We start from the raw sequence: 21,994 nt of genomic DNA, 5'->3' as shown, positions 1-21,994 counted from the left end.
GAGGCTGAAGCAGAAACAGCCCACACAATTAGGTAATTCACTTCCAGTGGCATCCCCTGTCATCCTACTTCAAATGTCAAAGTAGCTCCCAGGCCACCACAGATTTATTTTTAGAGAATTTGTAGTTATCAACAGTAGGTTAGGAAAAGAAGGGCATTGTCTTTTTTTCCCCAATACCTCAGCAACATGGGGCACTTTTACATTGGTAGACTTCATCAGCTTATTCTGAAATATTACCAGTAGGTCCCTTAGGGCCAGGTCTAACCATCATTTATGCACATGAGTAATTCCAGGGAATTTAGTGGGACTTCGTGCAGGAATAAAGTTACTAGACAACTGTTTGCAGAATTGGGGCCTTTCTCCTTAGGGCTTTTCTATCGTTTGGAATTCTGTCAGATCACCCAGACCCTCTCCTTGCCAATGCTGAGTGTCTGGGACACAACAGCCAGCTCTGGAGGGCCAGGAAAGGAAACTAGCCACCGACTAGCCCTAGTTCTGAGGGTCAGATAATCCCTTGCGTGCTGGGGCTAAAGGCTGCCCCTCAGTAAAGTAAGATTTCATAGGCGAACAGGATCAGGGGAGCTGCTGGGGGCAGGGAGAGAGGGGAAACTCAATGCCATATGCCCAGTTCTCTGCCCTTAGCTTCAGCTGTCATCATGTAATTACACTGCCCATGGGGCAGCTCTAACCCAGAGGTGCTTCCACCGCTGACCCGTGTGGTCCCCCCACCCTGCTCCCAACTTCAGTGCCGGGCTGCAAACTTGTTCCTGCAGCATGTCTCAGAGCCCGGGAAGGGAGACTGGGTGCCCTGTGCCCTGCTAGCGTGACCAGATGTCCCGATTTTATAGGGACAGTCCCAATTTTTGGGTCTTTTTCTTATATAGGCTCCTATTACCCCCAACCCCTGTCTCAATTTTTCACATTTGCTGTCTGGTGGGTGTCCTGCCCAGGCTGGTGGGTGCTGGGTGCCCCCATCATCCCTCACCCCAGTGCTCGCGCCTGCCCCGCAAGGGTTACAAGCAAGACGTCAAGGGCAGTCAGCGCGGAGCCCCTGCCCCACCCGCTCCCATGTGATTGCAACGCCTGCTGCAGCCGCCTCGAGTTCCCGCCCGGCTCCGTCCCGCACCGCCTGGGCACCCGCAGCCTCCACCCCAGCGCTACTCTGCTCGGCCGAGGGCAGCTCCCTGCCTCTCCCGCCCCGCGCGCTGCGAAGCCCGAAGATGGCGGCTTATAAACTCCTCCGCAGGCTGAGCCCCGGCATCTCCCCTCCCGCCGCCCGGGGGGCCCGCTGGGGGAGCGCCCCGGCGCTGCTGGCAGCCCAAGCCAAGGTAAGGGCGGTGGGGCAGAGAGCGCCCCGGTCGTGCTGGCTTCCCACGGCACGAGCGCGTCCCATTGACCGAGCCCTGCAGCGACCTTGCGACTTGCCTTAATCGATGGCCTGTTTCCCCGCTTTCCGCCTCGCTGCGTGCCCGCGGGCCCCGGCCGCCGCCGCCTCCCCGCCCCCGGCTACACTGTAGCTGCTGTCAGATTTGGCTACAAAATGCCACGTTTGTTTCGCCTCCGCCCGGCGTGAAAAGGGGGATCTGGAGAGTCCTTCAGCCCATCCAGACGGCGGCGTGTGGGGTTGACCTTGGGGAGGGAAATACCTGCCTTAAGGATCCTGTCCTCTTTACTTTTCACAGCCAGAATTCAGGCCTTCCCGTTTGTTCATCAGATCCGTTCGGGCGTTAATTGAGTGCCTGTTTTGGTATGTAACATGCACAATGCAAAACAAGGATTTATAAGCTCTGCTTGGGAAAATGCGGAGTCCTCCCTCCACCTGGGTCTCTGTATTGAATCAAAAAAGAGCGGAAAATTCATGGAGTCATCAGGGCGTTATGATTTGCTAGTTGTTCAGGACTTGTGCCCTTGTCTTTGGATAAGACAATTTGTGACTTTTAATACAGCTGTGAACAAATTCTTGGATATTTCCTCAGTCCCAGAATGGCCTCTTCTGCTGTCAGAGGCTTCTTACTAAGCAATATGGATGAAAACACTAGTCTTTATATAGCTAGCTAAAACGTTCACCATGCCCGTTGGTAGCTTTTAAATTACTCATAAATGGTGTGCCGCACACAACAGGACATGAAGGCTGGGGTCTGGTCTTGGGGTCCGTTAGAAAAGTAAAAAAGCAAGTACGTTTTCTGGGGCTAGAATTCTAGATCTAGGGCTGATCTCCTGCAAGCTTGGAACTTGGATTTGGAGCTTTGCATATAGTGACCTTGCAGGATGGGGCCTGTAGTTCATACTTTGAAATCTTTTTTTCAACATTTGGGAATACTGATGAATTTGTAAGATTTATTCATCAATTTAAAATATGCTATTCATTGTATTGCTTTAACATTTTCACAGGTGGGGGTGGTTGACCTGTTATCTTACCCCACATGGTTCTGTACAGTGCAAACAACATATGATGATTCTGTGTAACAAATCATAAACAACACTTAACATCTGAAAACATAATTAATTTCACCTTGATAAGGCTTCCTAAGCTAAGGCTTTATATTTACATATCTCCTTTTATATAAGTGTGTGTGTACACATGCTTACACCAAACAATATGGGTGAAATGAGAAGCATATTCCTGCTGTACTATTTAGAGCTGCAACCCCATAATTAATTTTAGTGCCAAACACTTTAAAATCAGTACACTGGGTTAAGTGAGTTGCGTTTACAATCTGTTATTGGAAGAAATGAACGAATACTGATATTTAACTATGGACATACTTATAAAATACACTGACATCTGTAGACAAGATTATTTTATGAGGCTATTTTTTGTTTAAAGAGACACCTAAGTGGAATCAATATTGCATATAAACATAGTAGCATAATATGTACATAGTAGCCAGGCGAAGCAGAGCAGCCAGAGTTGGTCTTTTGGAGTTCCAGGAAGGGCACTGGTTCACAAAAGGGTGTTGGAGCTCAGTCCCGCTTCCCTCCAAACACTGAAAGACTTTGCATCGCAAAGTTTGGAGTTTGAATAGCACAGTCTCCCTCCTACACAGTTCATGCGATAGTCCCCATGATAAAGCTGTAATACAGACTGTTTTGTTCCTGCATGCTGATTTCCTTTAATGTTGTTCCAGATTTGTGGCTGCTATTTCTCTACCAGCAGTCATCGCAACACCAAATTCTATACTGATGCTGTGGAAGCAATAAAAGACATACCTGATGGGGCAACTATACTTGTTGGTGGTAAGTATTTAATTAATGAGAAAACCTCTCATCTTCTGAGTAGAACACTCCTAACCATTTTTTTAAATTAGTCAATTAAAAAATTCAAGTTGAAACACTTTTTAAATATGTACTGAGAAAAATATTTCTTTTTTAATATAGCATTTCCTGTTCTCCTATTGATGATTATGAGGGTCTTTTCAGTAAGGAAAAAACTGTCAGTCTCAGCAGTAAAAAGAGGTATGAGGGGGAACAGAAAACTCCCCCTCCACAACTAACCATCAGTAACAGAAAACTTAGATGTTACTTAGAGTGGAATGTTTTCAGGTGGATAGTCTTTTCAGGTTGCTAATATCCTTTTAAATGGTGAGACAAAAATTTGCAGTTTGGTAAAATTTAATATGGATTTTGCTGAAAAGTGGAAGATGGGGAAAAATTGGGGGCAGGGGAATGCAGAGCTCTTGCCACCTGTTTGGCATACATCTTCAGGCACCTCTGCAAGTGTCTATATATCAATGAACTGGCTGATGTCACCAACTTAATACCTTTTTCATCTCTGCCCACCATCCCAATAGAACTTAACATGTTGATTTATCTCCTAGACAGAAAGATGAGAAATGCTAACAGTGGGTGGGGAATGGGCGGTGATTGCCCCTGACATGGGGGAGAGGGAGAATAGGCGAGGTTGGTATCGGAGAGGGAGATGGAAGGCAAACAGAGCCTCTGGCATGAGGTGGAAGGTGGGAATGGGGAAGAACCCAGAACTCATAGCAAAAGGGAATAGGGAACCCTGTTATGGAAGGAGGAGATAAAGGAGGAATGATGATGTGCACAGATCCCTGATACAGCACAACCAAAGGCCATGTCTACATTAAAAATGTTGGTTGATGCAAGTTACATTGGAATAAAGCTGCTGCAATTAGTATTTTGCTTGTGTGTGCGCACACTTGGCTCCTTGCAGCGGCGCTGCATGTATTCATAGGGAGTTCTTGTGTCAATGCATAGTGTGGTGCACCAAGGATAGGTATCCCAGGGTGCAGCCCGTCACCCTCCAGCACACTGTCTTTCATGAAGTTTTGTCAATGCCTGGTAAGGCAGAAATGAGTTGCGACAGGGATGACTGGGAGCATAGGGTCAACTTCCCAGCGTGCAGCTCTCCATCCCACAATGGCATCTGTGTCCCTTAATTTTCAAGCCTTCTTTAAAATCCCATGAACCTGCATGGTCCTCCTTGCTTTCTGCCATCGCAATGCAGAACTATGCAGTCTCCATGCTTCTGTCAGTTGTCATAACTGTTACAAGTAAAGGATGCACAATTCTCTAGTATTTGCTGAGCTGCAAGAAGAACCAAATGAGTAGAGGGGAAGATGACAATTCCTTGAAGGATAGAGTGCTGTGGGACATAATGAGTACCAACTGAAGGCTGCTGGTGGCATTCACAGCACAGCTGCAGGTGGTGAAGTACCACTCCTGGGCCCAAGCAATGAGCACTGATTGGTGGGATTGCATCAGAATGCTGGCTTGGGATGACCAGCAGAACTTTTGGATGTGCAAGGCCACATTCCTGGATCTGTGCACTGAGCTCACTCTAGAGCAAGGGACACCAAAATGACAGCTGGACTGACAGTGGAGAAGCGAGCACACTGTGGAAACTTGCAATGCTGGATTGCTATTGATCAGAGGGAAATAATTTTGGAGTTGGAAAATCCAATGGGGGTGGGGACTGTTTTATGCAAACATGCAAAGCTGTTAATTGTCCCCTGCTATGCAGGGCTCTGACTCTCAACAACATGCAGTACATTGTGAATGGGTTTGCAGTAATAGGGTTCCCGAACTGCGATAGAGCAATAGACAGCACGCATCTCCCTATTTGGCACCAGACCACCTTGCCACTGAGAACATCAACAGAAAGGGCTACTTTTCTATGGTTATGCAAGAACTGGTGGATCACCAGAATGCTTCACCAACATCAGCGTTGACTGCTCAGAGAAGGTACATAATGTTTGCATGGACACAGGATTGTTCAAAAAGCTGCAAACAAGGACTTATTTTCCCGATAGGTGATGTTGAAATGCCAATAGTAACCCTGGGGAATCCAGCCTATCCTGGCTCCCCACGCTTATGAAGCTGTACACTGGCCATCTCCACTGTACCAAGGAAAGATTCAATTACAGGCTCAGCAGGTGCAGAATAACAGTTGAATGTACTTTCGGTAGATGCAAGGGATGCTGGTGTTTAATCACAAGAATGGATTTGGGGCACTCCCAATAGTTAAAGCTGCCTGTTGTGTCTTGCATAATATCTGTGAAGCTAATGGGGGGAAAAGTTGCTGCCGGGGTGGAGGTGAAGTGACTGTCTGCTGAGTTTGAACAGCCAGACACAAGAGCTATTAGAAGAGCTCAGCACCGAGCTATCTGGTTCAAGGACGATTTGAAAGAGCACTCTAACGTGCATTGTGATGGACTGTGCTCCACCTGGCTCTGCAGTTTCAGGGCCTGTTTGACATTGTGAGTGCTTGGCACACATCTATGAATATAACACTGCCAATGCACCTGTTCATTCTGTGGTGCTTCCTGTATATTTGATTATTACACTGTCACTGGTCCTATGAGTAGGTCACACCACACAGTAGCAAGTATGTAGGTGCTTTCAGAATAAAGATGAATTATTTCCCAAATAATAAAATTTTATTCAGTAACAAAGTCAGTGCAAAGAAAAATCTCTGCAATTTAAAATCAAATACATTTAAAACTCACTAAATTAATGCAACAGAACTTAAAAAGGGAAAGAACATTCATATCTATTTTACCTACTCATGCAGCAACCGTGGCATTCACAGGTCAGTGTATAAGATGCTGTAGTTGTCCATAATGTTCCCCAGGTGGAGTGGTAAGGGGTGAGATGCAGCCCCTAATGCCATGTGAAATGTTGAAGGAGTTCTCTGTGGACTGCAAAGGGAGGCAAGCCTATGATATTGAACCTGTAGGCTCACAAGAGTCTGCAGGATCTGTATATGCCTCCAGTGTTGGCTCTTTCCTTCTCCAGGCTGTCTGCACTGTTCACCCTCCAGGTCCTTTGCTTGTGGTCTGACACAGTACTGGCTTGCAGGATCTCATTGAACATATTGTCCTGAATTATCTTTTCTCTTCTCATCTGGCTCAGGCATTCTGTGCGTGTGTGTGTAGGGAGGAACCCCACAATGCCTCAAAGGCAGAAGCTGCAGATTAAAACACACTGAGCTGCCTTTGTCAATATAGTCACAATGAGCACATCCTTCCCTTGCTCTCCTAAAATTTTAAGCAGGATGTGCTTATTTGCACTTCTGCTTCAGAGTGATTGTGCACAGTGCCACTCACAACACCAGCCATGGCCCTCCAAGGTGAGAGAAATGAGGAGGGCATTTCTTGGTTGCATGGAACTATGATTAGAGCAATGGCAATGAATACTAGCACCATTTCCACAGGTGGTGGTGATTTTTAGCGTGTATCTCACTCTTCAGGGTAATAAAGGCACAGCAAAGACAGCTGCTGCTGGTGTCCTAAAGCTGCCCAGGCCTGTATGCTGCTGTCCTGTGTACTGCAAAGGTACCTGCCACTGTTTATTGCTGACTAGCATGGGAAAGTGTCCTACCACAGAGGAAGAAATAAGGCTGCTATCCCTAGAAATCTTCAGGAGAGGACTGCAGAGTATCTCCATGAAGGTTTCATTGAGATCTCTCAGGAGGATTCAAGGGACATCCCTGTGTTCATAGACATAACTGGTTCTCCCATGCCTCCCCCCCAAACTGTTACTGGGAGTGAAAAGCAGAGTAAACAATTCTACCTCTTTTATTGTTAATTTTGCTTTTTTCACCCTCTTCTAGTATAGTAAATTAATGAAAGTTTATATTTAGTGTCCTTGTTAAATTGGGAGGGCCCCAGTATGTCATCGTAATGGGGAATATATCACATGTTTATCTGATGTCAAGATCAGAGGGGTAGACCGTGTTAGTTCCTGGAACTGTAAAAGTGATAGTCCTGTGGCCACAGGAACTCTTTTGATGTTACCTAGGTTCTTCCTCTGGCAACGGAACTCACTGTGCTTGACTGCTGGGACTGCAGAACTGTAGTTGGAGTCGTCAAACAGGTCCTGGCTTGCAACTGCTGGCAGTCCAGCTATGCCAAGTCCCCATCCCTCGTCTTTCTTCTCCTCCTCCTCCTTTGCTGTTCATTGCACGGGCCTGTGGCTTGGGCCTTTGGAAGTGTCCACAGTGTGTGCAGATTGGTGTGAGATGTCTGGCAAATATTGCAATGCAGCTTTTTACAAAAGCCTAGGCCGGCCCGGCAGTAGCAGGGCGTTGTCGCACGAGGGGTGCCTGGTCTGCTGCAGTCATGCTGTGGGGGAGCAGCGCTTGCACTCGTGGCTGGGCCGGGCAGCGCTCCAATAGCTGGGGGACACTCGGTGGGGCTGCACTGCAGTGCGCACGGCGCTGCGCAAAGTGCTGCAGGCGCTGCCCCCCAGCGCTGCGGAGTGGGGCTGGGCGAGTGGCCCGAGCCACCCAGGGACTGGTGGGCAGGGCGCCAGAAGCAGCAGCATGGCAGTGGACAGAGAGGTTGGGGCACTGGTGTGCAGGGCCCAGTCCGCTCTCTCTGGGGCTCCAGCTCTCTCTGGGGTTACAACCTGCCTGGCTCCTCCGCCCCCTGCCTGGGTAGTCCCTGCTCTTGCAGCCTGGGTCCCGCCTGGTCCCCTGGAGGTGGGAGCCTGGTGGTAGGGACCTGGGTTGAGGTCCGGGAGCCCACTGCTAAACCCTCCGACCCTGGCCAGCCCTGGACCAGCTGGAGCAAGGGGGAAGCCAGGTGGGAGTCAGCATATGTCAGAGAGCCAGGCTGGGACGGCAGGGACAGAGGAGAGAGGCCCAGTGTGGGGAGCAGGGTGTGCAGGTGGGGGGGGCATGGTGACGGGAAGGTGGGGGGTGAGAGCCACAGGGCTTGGGGTTTGGGTGCAGCCCAAAAATTTTTTATTTGAGGCAGCAAAAAACCTAGAGCCGGCAACTGTTTTGCAGCTCAGCACTGGATGGACAGCTTGGTCTTGTGATATGCCTTATGCAGTTCTTTGGCTTTCACCACAGCACTGCACTGATCACAGCTGCCAACTTTAGTGTGGTAAATAGCACTCGCGACTTTCACAATAACCAAAATCAAGCACTAACCATTTCAAAGCAAGGCCCAGTCCCTAAGAACCCAACAATTCTATTGTGACATAGATTTTCCCCCCCTCAGCATGCTAATCTGGACTGGTGGTGGGCCTGCTGTGCACTCTTTTTTGCCCTGCCCCTTTACTTCTGCTTGCCCCTTGCACTGCTTGCTGGGAGCCTATTTAAAAAAAGGGGGGGGCGGAGCTACTAGCCAACAAGCAACTCACAAGCCAGTTAAGCCAAAACCAAGCCCAATTTCTGTGTTTTGTCCCCACCCCTCCCACAGGTTTGGCATGTCTGCTGCTGATCCCTGTTGTACCTTGTGTCCCACATCCCCTGTGTGATCTGCTTGTAATGTTCATGTTTCTAGGGTTGATCAATAGCTGTACTTGCATAGCCTCTTCCCACAGGCCCAGGAGAGCCAGAATTTCCTGTCTTCTCCAAGCAGGAGCCCATCTGGAGTGTGTAGACAGCATGGTCAACTGGGCAGTTGAACTCAGCAATGGAGAGCTGCTAGATGTGCTCACCGAGCAAGACAGAAAAGACATTTCAAAAATTTGTGTGGCTTTAAAGGGGAGGGAGGCCTTCTGGTCTCTGTGACCCCTGAGCAGTGGAGTTAAAATTGTGACCAGAGCAGTCAGTGTCAGGCATTGTGGGACAGCTGCTGGAGGACTGTTAGAGTCGACAAAAGTAACCAGTATTTTTGCTAATGCTGCATCAACCTCAGTACGTCAACTATGGCTCAGTGCTTCTTGGGGAGCTGGTATTACTGTATTGCTGTAATGGGGCATTTACATCAGTGGGAGACACATTTAAAAGTAGACCTATGCATAACTAGATTGTCGCAAGGCATCTTGCATCAGCCAAACTTTGTAATGTAGACCAGGCTTGAGTTACTAATGTGCTTAGGAAAATTTTTTTACTAATCCACATGCACACACCCATAAAAGCTTTGACATTCCCTAATGGAAAAGTGCTGCAAAGGTTAAAATGTTATTTAGTATGACTGATCTAGGTTATATTTGTGCTACAAAAACAACAAGGAGTTCGGTGGCACCTTAAAGACTAACATTTATTTGGGCATAAGCTTTCGTGTCTCCATTTATCTGAAGAAGTGAAGTTTTTTTACCCAAGAAACCTTATGCCCAAATAAATCTGTTAGTGTTTAAGGTGCCACCGGACTCCATTTTTTTTTTTTTTTTTGGTGGATACAGACTTAACAGGGCTACCCACTGATATTTGTGCTACAGTTTCCTTTTACTGGCCAATTGGCAACACTTTATCTACATTATAAAATTGTCCTGTATATGTCCTAGTCAGAAGTTAAAATATGTAATTTTTGCTGTGAAATATCAATATATTTTGTAAGCAGCTGGAATTTTTTTAAAGATATCATATAATTACATTTAAAAAATGTATCGTATGGGCTCTCTTGATAGTTACTACAAATTCATAACATTAAGGCTGAAGGGAAATATACACTTATTGCACAGGATTTTTTTTATTTACATGAGGAAGTATTACAGTACAGACCCATTTTACGCGTGAATCTGCTTAACGTGCAGTAGCACCATGCCTCCCAGTGCTACCTATTTAACATGCGGTACAGGAACATGCTATGTAGTGCTACAGATTTGCTCGCTAACTCACTGACATAGAAATAGACAGAAGGTGTGGAGCGGAAATGTGTTGTACATCTTACCACCGACGGGGGGACAGGAAGGGGCAGCAACGTTAAAGTGCTGTTGTGGCAAAGGACCCTGCAGTGCTTTAAGGTCACCAGGGGTGGGCAAAGGGAGCAGCTGCCTGGAGCTGGTGATTTAAAAGGGCCTGGGGTTCCGGACGCCACTACTGCAGCAGCGGCGTCTGGAGCCCGGGCCCTTTAAATTGCCATGGGAACCCTGGGCGGCATGGACCAGGCAGCCTGGAAGGGCTGGCTGGGGCATGCTGACCCCCTAGCTTCATCCCTTCTGTCCAAGGCCCCGCCCCTTCCAGGGGCCAGGGCCAGAGCCACCTCACCCCATACTGGTAGATGTCCTGAGTTATTTTCACCTCTGTGTTGTTGTAGTTGTAGTAGTAATGTTTTTATTAGATTACACATTTGAATTTATATTCTTGCAAAGCGCCATTAACAGGCCTGCAGTATTTGGGATGCTGTGAATACGTATGTAATCCTAGATGATAATACATGTGTGTCTATTGTGACAGACCCAGGCCAGTTGGGAACAGCAGAGTAGTGGAAGGGAGATACACTGGCTACTGGATAAGCAGTTTTCTGTTCCTTCTGTGACCAGAGCAGGGGCTGCTCCAGGCTAATGAGAACACCTGACTCCAATTAACCTGCTAAGAGTCAAGTGAGGCTGTTAAGCACCTGACTCTAATGAAGGCCCTTCTGATGTTATGAAAGGGCTCACTCCAGTCAGACCAAGGGGAGCCAGAGGAGAGGAAGTGTGTGTGAGGAAGTGGGAGAAAGAGGCGTGCAAGAAGCTGAGAGTGAGTAGGCATACTGCTGGAGGACTGAGAAGTACAAGAATTATCAGACATCAGGAGGAAGATCCGGTGGTGAGGACAAAGAAGGTGTTTGGAGGAGGCCGTGGGGAAGTGGCCCAGGGAGTTGTAGCTGTCGTGCAACTGTACCAGGAGATACTCTAGACAGCTGCAGTCCACAGGGCCCTGGGCTGGAACCCTGAGTAGCGGGCAGGCCCGGGTTCCCACCAAACCTCTCAACTCCTGATCAAACACAGGAGGAATTGACCTAGGCTGTGGCCCCTGCCAGAGGGGAAGGTCTCTGGGCTGTTTCCCAACCCACAGGGTGAATCTGTGAGGTGAGCAAATCCGCCAGTAAGCACAGGACCCACCAAGGTAGAGGAGGAACTTTGTCACAGTATATAGATATCTTAAGATATTTCAGCATGGCCCTCTTAATCCGTGGTCCATTAACTCGTGGTCGTGACGGCTTGACTCCCAACATCTGTACTATAGTTTTTGTTCCAAACAAAGGTCATAATTCTTGTCTTGCAGAGTTTACAATTAAAAAAAACAAAACACATGGGTCCGATACAAATATACAAGTGTCCAAACACAATGATGTGCAATTGCCATTTAGCAAATACAGAAGACCATGTGCTCTTCTTAGTTGGAATATTTTTTGGAGTAGCTGGGTTTTTACAAGTTGCTGGTGGGGTTTTTAAGGCAAAAGAGGGGCTGCGCCAGGCCTATGGGTCTGCAGAAAAAGTAGACACAAAGATGAGAATACAGAAAGAGAGAATTCTGATCGCAGTTACTCTAGTTCTACAGATTGGTAGCAGAGATCTGAATTCGAGTCTTCAGGACTGAAGCTGGATGGGATTGAAGTAGGGAACGTATAGCAGAGGAAATGAAGGCAGAGATGTAGGTGGAGGCAAACTATAGGTTGTGTGAAACTGAAGAGGAGAGGCTCAAACTTAATATTGCAGAAGTGGAGAAGCCACAGTAGAGATCCAGTATGGAGATTAATATAGCCAACATAATGGGAAGGGAAGATTACTTTTGGATGGACTGAAAGGAAAGGAGATTTTACCCTCCCAAACAAATCATGCTATTGCCATTACTATGACTGTTGAAGTCCTGTTCCCTATTCTGAGAAATATTTTCTCCAAGTGTTGAGTTGCTTATTCATCTATAACCGGATTATTCTCTTCTGTGCAGAATGTATGTGGTTTTTATCATCTGCTACACAGATTTATTTCTTTTGATGACATTGTTCCCTCTAGAATGCTTGTTACATTCTTTGTTTGTATTTGTTTTACATAGGTTTTGGATTGTGTGGAATTCCAGAGAACCTCATAGGAGGCTTACTGAAGACTGGAGTAAAAGGGCTAACTGCAGTCAGTAACAATGCAGGGTAGGTGTTCAGACACCCTTGGAATATTATATATAAAGAATTAATAAACCTGCTTACATAAATTATATTTTAACAGAGCTGTGATAAGTCTTGCATTGGAAATGAGGTTATATTTTCCCTAGGAAGAGCTATCCTTGTGACTTAACGTTCTTTGGCCAAAATCATCCCAAGGATGATGCGAGGTGCATGTGCTTTGAGCTGCCAAGATGTTGTTTTGATTTGGACAAATTCCCATGGCTGCTCATTAAGCTATTTTTGGAACAGTTATTTGGGCATGACTATAGCAATACAGTACACTTCCAAGCTTTGTCACAGAGAGCTGCTGTTACTGCTGTGGCATGTGGTGAGATATTTATTCTGTTGAATGCCACCACAAAACCTGGTTATACATATTTTGGCTAAACTGTTTTAAAAGCCATGATTTCAACTCTAGTTCCTTTAAGTCATAGGGAATTTTTGAACACTCCATTTGTTACTCACATAGTAACTTTGTTACAACAAAAGACTGCAGAAGGGATCCTCCTCAGTGAGTTTTGAGGTATGTCTACACTGCAATAAAAACCTGCAGCACCAAGTCTCAGAGGCCAGGTCAGCTGACTTGGTCTTGAGCTGTAGGTCTAAAAATCGCAGTGTTAACTTGTGGGCTGGGGCTGAAGCCTGGGCAACGAGACCCTCCCCATCACAGTGTATCAGAGCTGGGTTCCAGCCCAAGCCCAAATGTTAACACTGCAGTTTTGTAGTCCCACAACCTGAGACCCGCAAGCCCGAGCTAGCTGACCCAGGCCAGCTGCAATCATGCTATGGGTCTCTTATGGCAATGTAGACACTCTTGTGTGTCTTTTAAGAAAAGTGCTTAACAGTTAAGAAATTCATGTAAGTGGGAGGAGAGAATGACTCCTGAGTATGGATATTGTCCCTCAGCCATAGCACAATCTATCTTGGGTATTTTTAGAACTCTTTGATGATGATTTCCGGAGCACTTAATCTTTTTATATAGGTATAATTTCACCCACTGAAGTGCATCTACTTCTGGGGTGCAACGTAATAGCTATTTAACAGTGCATGGCAGTACTGTTGGGATAGAGAGTGAAACTGCATGGAGGATGCCGATGTGCAGAGTATATTTAACTATATTTGAATTTGCCCAGCCCACTGGGGCTAACACCCCATCTCCTTTGCAGTGTCTCAAGGGATGGTTAGTAACCAAAAGTGGTGATAACTTTTGTTTAACTCATCTGATAAAATGGCACTGGTCTACACGGGGGCGGGGAATCGATCTAAGTTACACAACATAGCTGAAGTTGACCTACTTAGATCTACTCACGGTGGTGTGTCAACTGCTGCTGCTCCCCCATCAACTCTGCCTGCGTCTCTCGCAGCGCTGGAGTACAGGAGTCGACGGGAGAGCGCTTGAGGGTCAATATCGACCCCTGCTGAGTTGATCGCTGCCCACCGATCCAGGGGTAGTATAGACATACCCATAGTAACTCCAAAGAACAATATTTTGTTATTGACTTAGAGGGAAGAATGTGAAATCATGAATACATCTTCTTATAGCATTTGTGCTTTTTCATGGGAGTTTTCCCACGACTTGCTGACTTGACCTAAACTTCCTTTTCTTGTGAAATCTGTGATCACAGTCCAAGGCGTTGTGTTTACAGGTCATTATTGTAGTGTAGGCTTGTTTCTTAAATCCTTTGTTTCACCATTTTCTCTCCCCCTGACCTCTTTTTTTGGCACAATGTCACTTTTAATGTCAAGCAAACAAAGTAATGCCAGCATGCTATCATTTCTGCAGACTCGTACTTAGTTTGTTTCTTCTATATTCTGAATTCACGTCAAGGCAATGAAAAATATCACATTGTTTCAGGATTAACTGGATTAATATTGGTGCTTCCTATGGACCATTTCCTCAGAAAGGAAGTTGTGGGATCCTATCCACATCTTCCAGGGGAAGGGTGATGATGAATCAGGGACCTTGCATCTTGTTGGTTGGGGGCAGTGAGGGAACATAGGAGTGTAGGTAGAAAAGAAGACTCGAAAAGTCCTTTCTCCTGCAAGTGAGTTCTTAAACATTATTTTACCAGAGGGGGTTAATGTGAGTTAAGAACAGAATGTCATTCTAAGTATTTTCTCCACCAGTGCAGACATTAACATATTAAAAATAAATAAATAAAAGCTGTTTGAAAAGTGACTGTCTTCTTCCTGTAAGGTTTCCTGTTTGTATAAAAGGTTCAGAATATTAATGTGTAACTCTTGAGTTATCATTTAACAACTTTTTAGCCATTTTTAAAAAAAAAATCAATCTTCTGAGTGAAAATACAAGATGAAGTTGGATGCTTCCTTGAATTAAACTACATAATGTAGCTGGGGGCAACTTGATTAGCGTGAAGGACAGGATCCAAGCTTTTACTCTTTAACTTTCTTTCCTCTAACTTTACAAGTGCAGTTTAAACATTAACAAAGTTTCTTTTAGTCTGCTGCTCTATTGACAGTGTAACTGAATGATAAGATAATGCGGATCCATTCATCATTAAAACACTTTTAGCCTTTATCATTGCCATATTTGAGTGAGATTGTTGAAAGTGTGACTTTATAAACTGAAAGTACTTTTTTTCACAACAAAACACCTGTTAGTATCTGTCTTCACATTTCTACATTTATTCTGATGTAGGTAATTCCAGAATTCTGCTGTTCCCTTTTAGCAGTGAGTGTGAAATTCGTTAATGTTTAGGAGACACTGGGTAGTTTAGGCTAATTTGACAAAGTCCATTGCACTTCTATTTCCTCAGAAAGCTTCCTGCTTCTGATATAAGGTCTTTTGGCTCTTGATGAAACCTTTGCAAATATCTTTCACTTTTCCACCCTCCTGTTTAATCCCGTTGTGCTTCTCTCCATTGCCCTCTCATCTCGCCCCTCTTCCTTTCCCTTCTTTGAAAGATACCTCCATACTGACATTTTATTAACTTTACATATTCTCTACTTTTAATGAAAGGTGATATGTTTTTGAGGATCGAGATTGGGTCTGTATATAAATGTTCATACTTCTTGTTAGGTTGAAATCCAACACTTAATGTTACTTTCATATGTCATTTGGACCACATCATACCCTCAGTTATACCTGTGCAACTTCACAGATTTAATTTAGATTGATTTGAATAGAAGGAATTGAGGTAGAATTTGGCTCTGTGGGCCAAATATCAATTTCCATGGTGGGATAAAGCAAAGGAAGGAACGAGGCCTGAAACCATTTAAAGGAGAGGAGCGGGATAGTGCTTCCTCACTTGCTGTTCCCAAATGAGCAGAACATCATCATATAGCTGAATAATTGATTTTTTTTTTTTTTTTTTTTTTTTTTTGCTGTGGAGTGGAACTGAGGAGCAGCCATTTTGTTCCATGCCCCCAGGGGAGTTCTAGTCAGGAGTTAACTGAACTCCAAACAACATTAACTCTTCTTTGTAACTTCTGCTGGTTGGAGTCCCGGAAAGCGCTTGGCTGTCAATGGGAACCCAGGACCATATTCAGCTCCCATTGAAACGAGGCTTTCCACTGATGCTAATGGGAGTCAGATAGGGTCCCTAGAGAGCAGTGTGATGGGACATGCTTTCCTTAGGAATGCCCAGAAATCCATGATGCTGCAGATTCTTGGGCTTTGAATGGTTTGAAGGCTGTATCTCCGTCTCGTTCTATAGGGCTACAAACAGCCACTGTCCCTGAAGGAAGAATGCAGTTGTAATCCTGTAAGACTCGTTGCCAAGATCATAAAACATTTTCCCCACCTTTTTCTGTAGGACATGAACATGTAACCCTGTGTACTTTGTTTAAACAGGCTGCGTCTGTTTTAGGACAATAATATAATTGATCAAATTTGAATTACTGCATATTGAAAGACTTGCATTCAGGATGAATTTTAGGCTTGTGATCCTCCACCTATAGTGCATGTTACATCTGAGGACGATGAAAATTGAAAATAATTATTACACATGCACTGGCTTGTTTTGACTCCAGTATTAATAGTAAGCCATGCCTACTTTTAATATTTTTTTTCCTAATAATACCACAGGCCATTTGCATAAAAATGCTTCCTGAAATCCTAAGGAAAAGGCTATCAACAGAGGACAGTTAATTTTCAAAGTGTGTCACTATTTAGCCACATAAAACCTTGACAAAGTCCTTTCACCAAAACAAGAGGGATCTCTTCCAGCTAATGAGACTGCTGACCACTGTTTACTGATAAAGGCTGAGAAAGTTAGACATTTCAGCCAGCCAAGCCATCACATTAGACAACTTTTGTGAATGAGTAGGTCTGTTAGAAGAAGTACATTGTCTGTCTGTTCTTTTGAACTATTTGGGAGACCCCAAGGCTATAATTCTGTAATCTTTTAAGTAAGTGTAATGTTTACTCGTATGAGTAAAGTTACATTTGTCCTGAAGTGTCTGCAGACCTCACTCCAGTCCCTGTTTTTCATTAACTGTGCCTCAGAATTATCTGGGTCTGGGGTAGCCCCTCCCTTTAGGCTGGCAATAGAAGCCTTTAGCCCACTTATGCCTGGATTCTCAGTAGGTGAAGAGTCTGCAGAACTGAAGCCCGTGTTAACACAGAACACCAAGCAACCTATCCTCTTAAAGCACGGTCATCCTTCTGTAATTGCAGCTGCTCTTAAAAACTCTATTGAATTTTAATTGAGTCTAATCCTTCTATAGGTTTTGGAATGATAATATAAAATTATATAGCAGGGATATACTCCTAAATACCATGTGAAGGTTTTAAAATAAACATTCAGCCAGTTTAATTTCTTCTTTTCGTAATGCCAGTTTCATATAGGGTCTGTTTCTGCTACCCTTACTCAGTTTGAGGAGTTCCATTCATTTCAACAATTAATTTCAGTGGTTCTACTTGTGAAGTAAGGAGCTACTTAAAATCAGGGCTGCAGCTCTAGGCCTAAAATGACTAAGTCCTCATGATTCATATGGTGGAAAAGGAAAAGTGGAAAAAATAATTTTAGTTAAACCAAGTCACAGGATCAAAGTCTCCTTGATATCTCTATGCCTTCTCAGTGGGCCAAATTCATGCCTGTTGTAACTCCACTGAAATCATCAGTTATACCAGGGAGAAATGTGGCCCGATGTCCAACATCACAAACCATTTTTTTCCTGACATTAGTTTCCATTGGTGGCTCTTGAATATACATTATCTTATTTTCAAGGACATGATTTTGGGCTCTGGAAGTTCTATGTATTATTTATTGTGAAATATTATTGAAGACTTCTAGTTTACTACTTAAACTTCCTAATCCCCTGAGATGATCTTCTAAAAAGAGATTGGTGATTTACTGTCAGATTACCACTGATTCAAACTGTCTGCTTAAAGGCATGACCATCCTGTTGCCCACGCTGCATTCTGTCGTTTGTGTGCTTTCTGCAGGAATCCCTTTGATTTTGGAGGTAAACTTGCTCTAGTATGTTGAACCGTACCATTGTGGTAAGCATTTGACCTGCTTGTTATAACAGCAGGCTTGGGGCTGAATGGAGTAGGCAAAAATGCTACAGAAGTGAGAAAAGGTTATTGAATGTAATGGGAAAGTATTTATTACGGGCTTTAATTACTGTTGCTGAGAGCCCAGGTAGATAAGCCATCTGTTACTATGTTGTATTCTAATTTAGATTTCAAGCTTGTTTGGTCTGGGACTATGTTTACAATTGTACTTTATACTGCACCAAATACACTGTCAGCTCTTAACAAATAACTAATTTATAGTGGAATGAAAACATTAGTAATATATATTACATTATATTTACTAAAATAGATTTTGCTTTCCTATTTTATGTGCCATGTAGCTTCTGCGGATCCCTGGGACCTGAAGTTAAGTCAGTGGCAAAAAAAAAATGTTAATACAGAGTTACTGTTGCTTGGTGGTATGTTGTCCTATTGCAGAATGTTGTTGAATTGAACAAAACTCAATCTTCTGGAAACCAGGAAAGAAACAGTTAATGTTGCCTATACAGCCTTGTCTCTCTCTTCTCCCAGCAATACACCAGTACTCTTGACTCTACCAACCTATACCGTTGCAGAAAAATACAAGCTTTTCACCTCCTTCTACAACCAGTTCATTCTTACCCAGAGGATTCCATCTAACAATACTGACGGACAAAAAGGCAGGGAGGTGATTGCTCATGTTGTCTTCCCTCTATTTCCCTGGAGTTGGCAGTAGCTTCTGTCCAGTCGATGAGTCGTGTCTCTGAGAAACAGTGAAGTGTCAGGGCTTATAATGTTTGTGCCATACTGTGTACATTTTCTGGTCAACCATGAACCCTCCACTTTCCCAATTAGTGTTCTTCCAGCACTTAACAGCTTTCCTATTGACTTTGTAGCAATTACACAGATGCTCAGCCAAATCAGAGAGAACTATCACACCTCCTGGATACAAATCTCTTACAATGTCTGAGAGCTGATTTGGAGGGTGTATGAGGTGCACACCAGGTTTAAGGCCCAGATCATTTCCGTCTAGTGAATCACCACATCCTCAGATATGATGTCAATGTAGGCCATCTCCCTCCACCCAGATCAGCCGGTAGCCAGCAATCCCCATGTTGTGTACTGCTTGCTGTCCTGCAAACTTCTGCAACCGTGTGATCCAGGAGTTGCCTAGAATCCACCTGTTGGCAACCCTTGCAGGATGCACATTTCTTTGTCCTCAGCAGCCAAGATACTTGTGTGGTCAGTTCCAAATCTTTGCACTGTGTGTCTTTGGACACACCACATTAATCTGGGTACTTTGTGCTCTCGGGGCACTCCCTCCGCCCCCTCCCTCCAGTCCCCCAGTAATCTTTCCAAACTACGCAAACATAGAAGTGAACATGTTCCTAAATACAATTCCCAATTTGGGTCCCCCAACTACCTTACATAAAACTTTGAGGCAGTCAAGCCATTTTTTCTCACATTACATGAATTGTTTGATATCTAGTTCTGTGCAAAAAAACAAAAACTCCTAGAAACTTTTTTTGAAAAATAGTCCCCCCCCCCCCTTTGGGGCTTATACGTCCACAACCGTTAGCTCCAATGACCGCCCCCATTTGAGGCACTAGCCCTACCCTGCACCTCCTGAGACAAACCAATCCACCTGAGGCACACCAAATTTCAGAGGAATCTGACTAAGCATATCAATTTTAGAGGATTTACAGGGACCAGCCTTTAAAGAGAAATCATGATGCAACCTTAACTATAGTGGTGCTGCTGTGCCCAAAATCAGCAACAAAGTAAGAGATATTCCCTACCCCACAGAGCTCACAGTGAATTGGTAGATGGGCAGAGTTTGGTGCATTGGCAGAGCTGAGAGGTGGAGGGGAGTTAGGGTGTAGAGTTGGGGTGCTCAGTAGAGCTGGGGGGGTGCAGTGCTTCCTTCACCTGACCCCCCAACCCTTCTCCCCTTCCCCATAACTCCTGCACTCCTCCACTCCCTTTATCCCTGCCAGAAAGTATTCTCATGTTTGTTTGTTTTTCTCCAAGTGCTTTGATTATATTCCCCCAAACAAAATTGCCACATATCACTCACAAATTGTAGCAACAGCCAATCACTCGGTCCAAAGCTCCATTTGTCTGAGATGCGGGGTTGTCATTAACTTTTCTTTGTTAATTCATAGATTCATAGACTCTAGGACTGGAAGGGACCTCGAGAGGTCATCGAGTCCAGTCCCCTGCCCTCATGGCAGGACCAAATACTGTCTAGACTATCCCTGATATACATTTATCTAACCTACTCTTAAATATCTCCAGAGATGGAGATTCCACAACCTCCCTAGGCAATTTATTCCAGTGTTTAACTACCCTGACAGTTAGGAACTTTTTCCTAATGTCCAACCTAAAACTCCCTTGCTGCAGTTTAAGCCCGTTGCTTCTTGTTCTGTCACTAGAGGCTAAGGGTAAGTTTACAGCCATCAATCTCAATGAGATCTATGGTTTCATCCAGTCATTATTATCTCTCAGTTTAACAGTATAAGGCAATGGAAAGAGACAGTTTGGGAGGAAGGGGCACAGGACTGCAACTTAAGAACTCCTCAGTTAAATTTTGGATCACAAATGCTACCCCATGCCACCATGAGACACACCAAATTTCAAAGCAGTCTGATTTACTGTTTGGATTTTAGAGTATTAAAGCAGAGTCAAGTTTTAAAGCATATAAAATGGTGAGAATGGAAGCCCTCTAGCCATTTTGTCTTAAATACCATTCTCAGTTTGGGTCCCCCAAAGATTTAGTGGGGGTCCTGTGCTGTCTTGGGTAAATCTAAACAGATGGAGACCATTTTTGACCCATATCACATCAATAGTTTGAGCTCTGGCTCTGTGTGCAAAAAAGAACAAAAAACCAAACACCAACCCAGAAACTTTTTTGAAAAATGGTTTGTTTTTTTTTCAGGATTGATCTCTGCAACCCTTGCAGTTCCAAATGACCTAAAATTTGTGTGTCTAACCCTACCCTTCACCCTGCTGAGGCACACCAACTTTCATAGGAGTCTAACCAAGCATCTTGATTTTAGAGGACTTAAAATTGTCCACCTTTAAACAGGAGTTGTGATCTTAGTTAACTGTAGTGGTCCTGACATGCCACTATAATTTGGGTCATATTTCCTGATGTGCCACAGACTTCCTCTGTGAAGTAACTTATCCAGTGTCCCAGATCCTTGTCTTAATTTCCTCATTATTTATTTATTTATGGTAGGTGCTTTCTGAACACACAAGAAGTGGAAACATGTTTGCATGTTTTTAACATTTCAGAAATAATCTGTAAAAGTGAGAGAACCCTTGCATCCAATATGTCTCAGAAGTGTTGAGAGGCTTTAATTTATTTTGCTTTTACAGACACATAATTAGACAAGGAATTTATAATTTAAATAGAGAAAATAACAGCTGAGGGAGTGGAAAAGGGCTGTCATGTTGAGTCTGATTTCTACTCTGTGTGTGTGTGTGTGTGTGTGTGTGAGAGAGAGAGAGAGAGAGAGAGGAGAGTGCCACTTCTGTGTCACATACAGATATGTGTATGCATACATAGACAGAATATATGAAGTTAACTACATTGCCCCTCCAGGAAGTGAAGTTACAAACTAAACTTGCCCTGCACTGAGTTGCATTAGGCAAACCTTGCTCTTAGTAAGTTGCCAAAATAATAATGGCAATAAATAAATCATCATCAGTTAAGTTGTTTGGTCTATATGTTTTTAACTTGTAAGGTTCTTTATTAGTACTGTTTATTACAGTTTACTGAGCTAACACTTTGTAAACTGTAGCCCCAGAAAAAGACTGCATAACTAATGTTTCCAATTTTATCATAGGAGTTATTTCAGGATTTTGGCAGGACGCATTGTCCTAAGGTCACTAAAGTATGGAGCCAGTAAGAAATCAAATACAGCATTGAGCAGCTTGGCTTCCAGATTTTGACTGCAGATGACGAGTGGAAATACAGGAGTTGATCTAAGCTTAACTGTAGTACCGTATCAGTATATTGTCACTCTAACACCATGCAACAGAAGTTAACCTTAGCCTTCAGTCACCCTCATATTTCATTCACTAGGCCTTTGAATTATGTTGCATATAATGCAGATTCAAACATGATTAGTACAAATTCTGCAAATATCTTCATCAGCAGGAAAATATGGTATACGAAGGGGCACGAAATGAAAGAGGAGAATAAACGCCTTCATTTGTTGTAAGTAGATATGTTGACTAG

The 21,994-nt window shown here is 44.2% G+C and overlaps 1 protein-coding gene across 1 annotated transcript in view; it reads left to right on the top strand.

Moving 5' to 3' along the window:
- The first annotated feature begins 963 nt into the window (after nt 1–963).
- Nucleotides 964–21,994, top strand: part of OXCT1 (3-oxoacid CoA-transferase 1) — a 145,623-nt gene continuing 124,592 nt past the window's right edge. The window contains exons 1-3 of the mRNA XM_075066927.1: nt 964–1,328; nt 3,129–3,237; nt 12,182–12,454. Of these exons, the coding sequence (XP_074923028.1) occupies nt 12,445–12,454 (10 nt within the window). The 5' untranslated portion in view covers nt 964–1,328; nt 3,129–3,237; nt 12,182–12,444. The remainder of the gene's footprint in view (nt 1,329–3,128; nt 3,238–12,181; nt 12,455–21,994) is intronic.

This window comes from Chelonoidis abingdonii, chromosome 6 (assembly GCF_003597395.2).
Source record: "Chelonoidis abingdonii isolate Lonesome George chromosome 6, CheloAbing_2.0, whole genome shotgun sequence".
Classification (NCBI taxonomy): Eukaryota; Metazoa; Chordata; order Testudines; family Testudinidae; genus Chelonoidis; species Chelonoidis abingdonii.
Note: the sequence above shows the minus strand (reverse complement) of the source record. Positions and strands in the feature narration are given on the sequence as shown.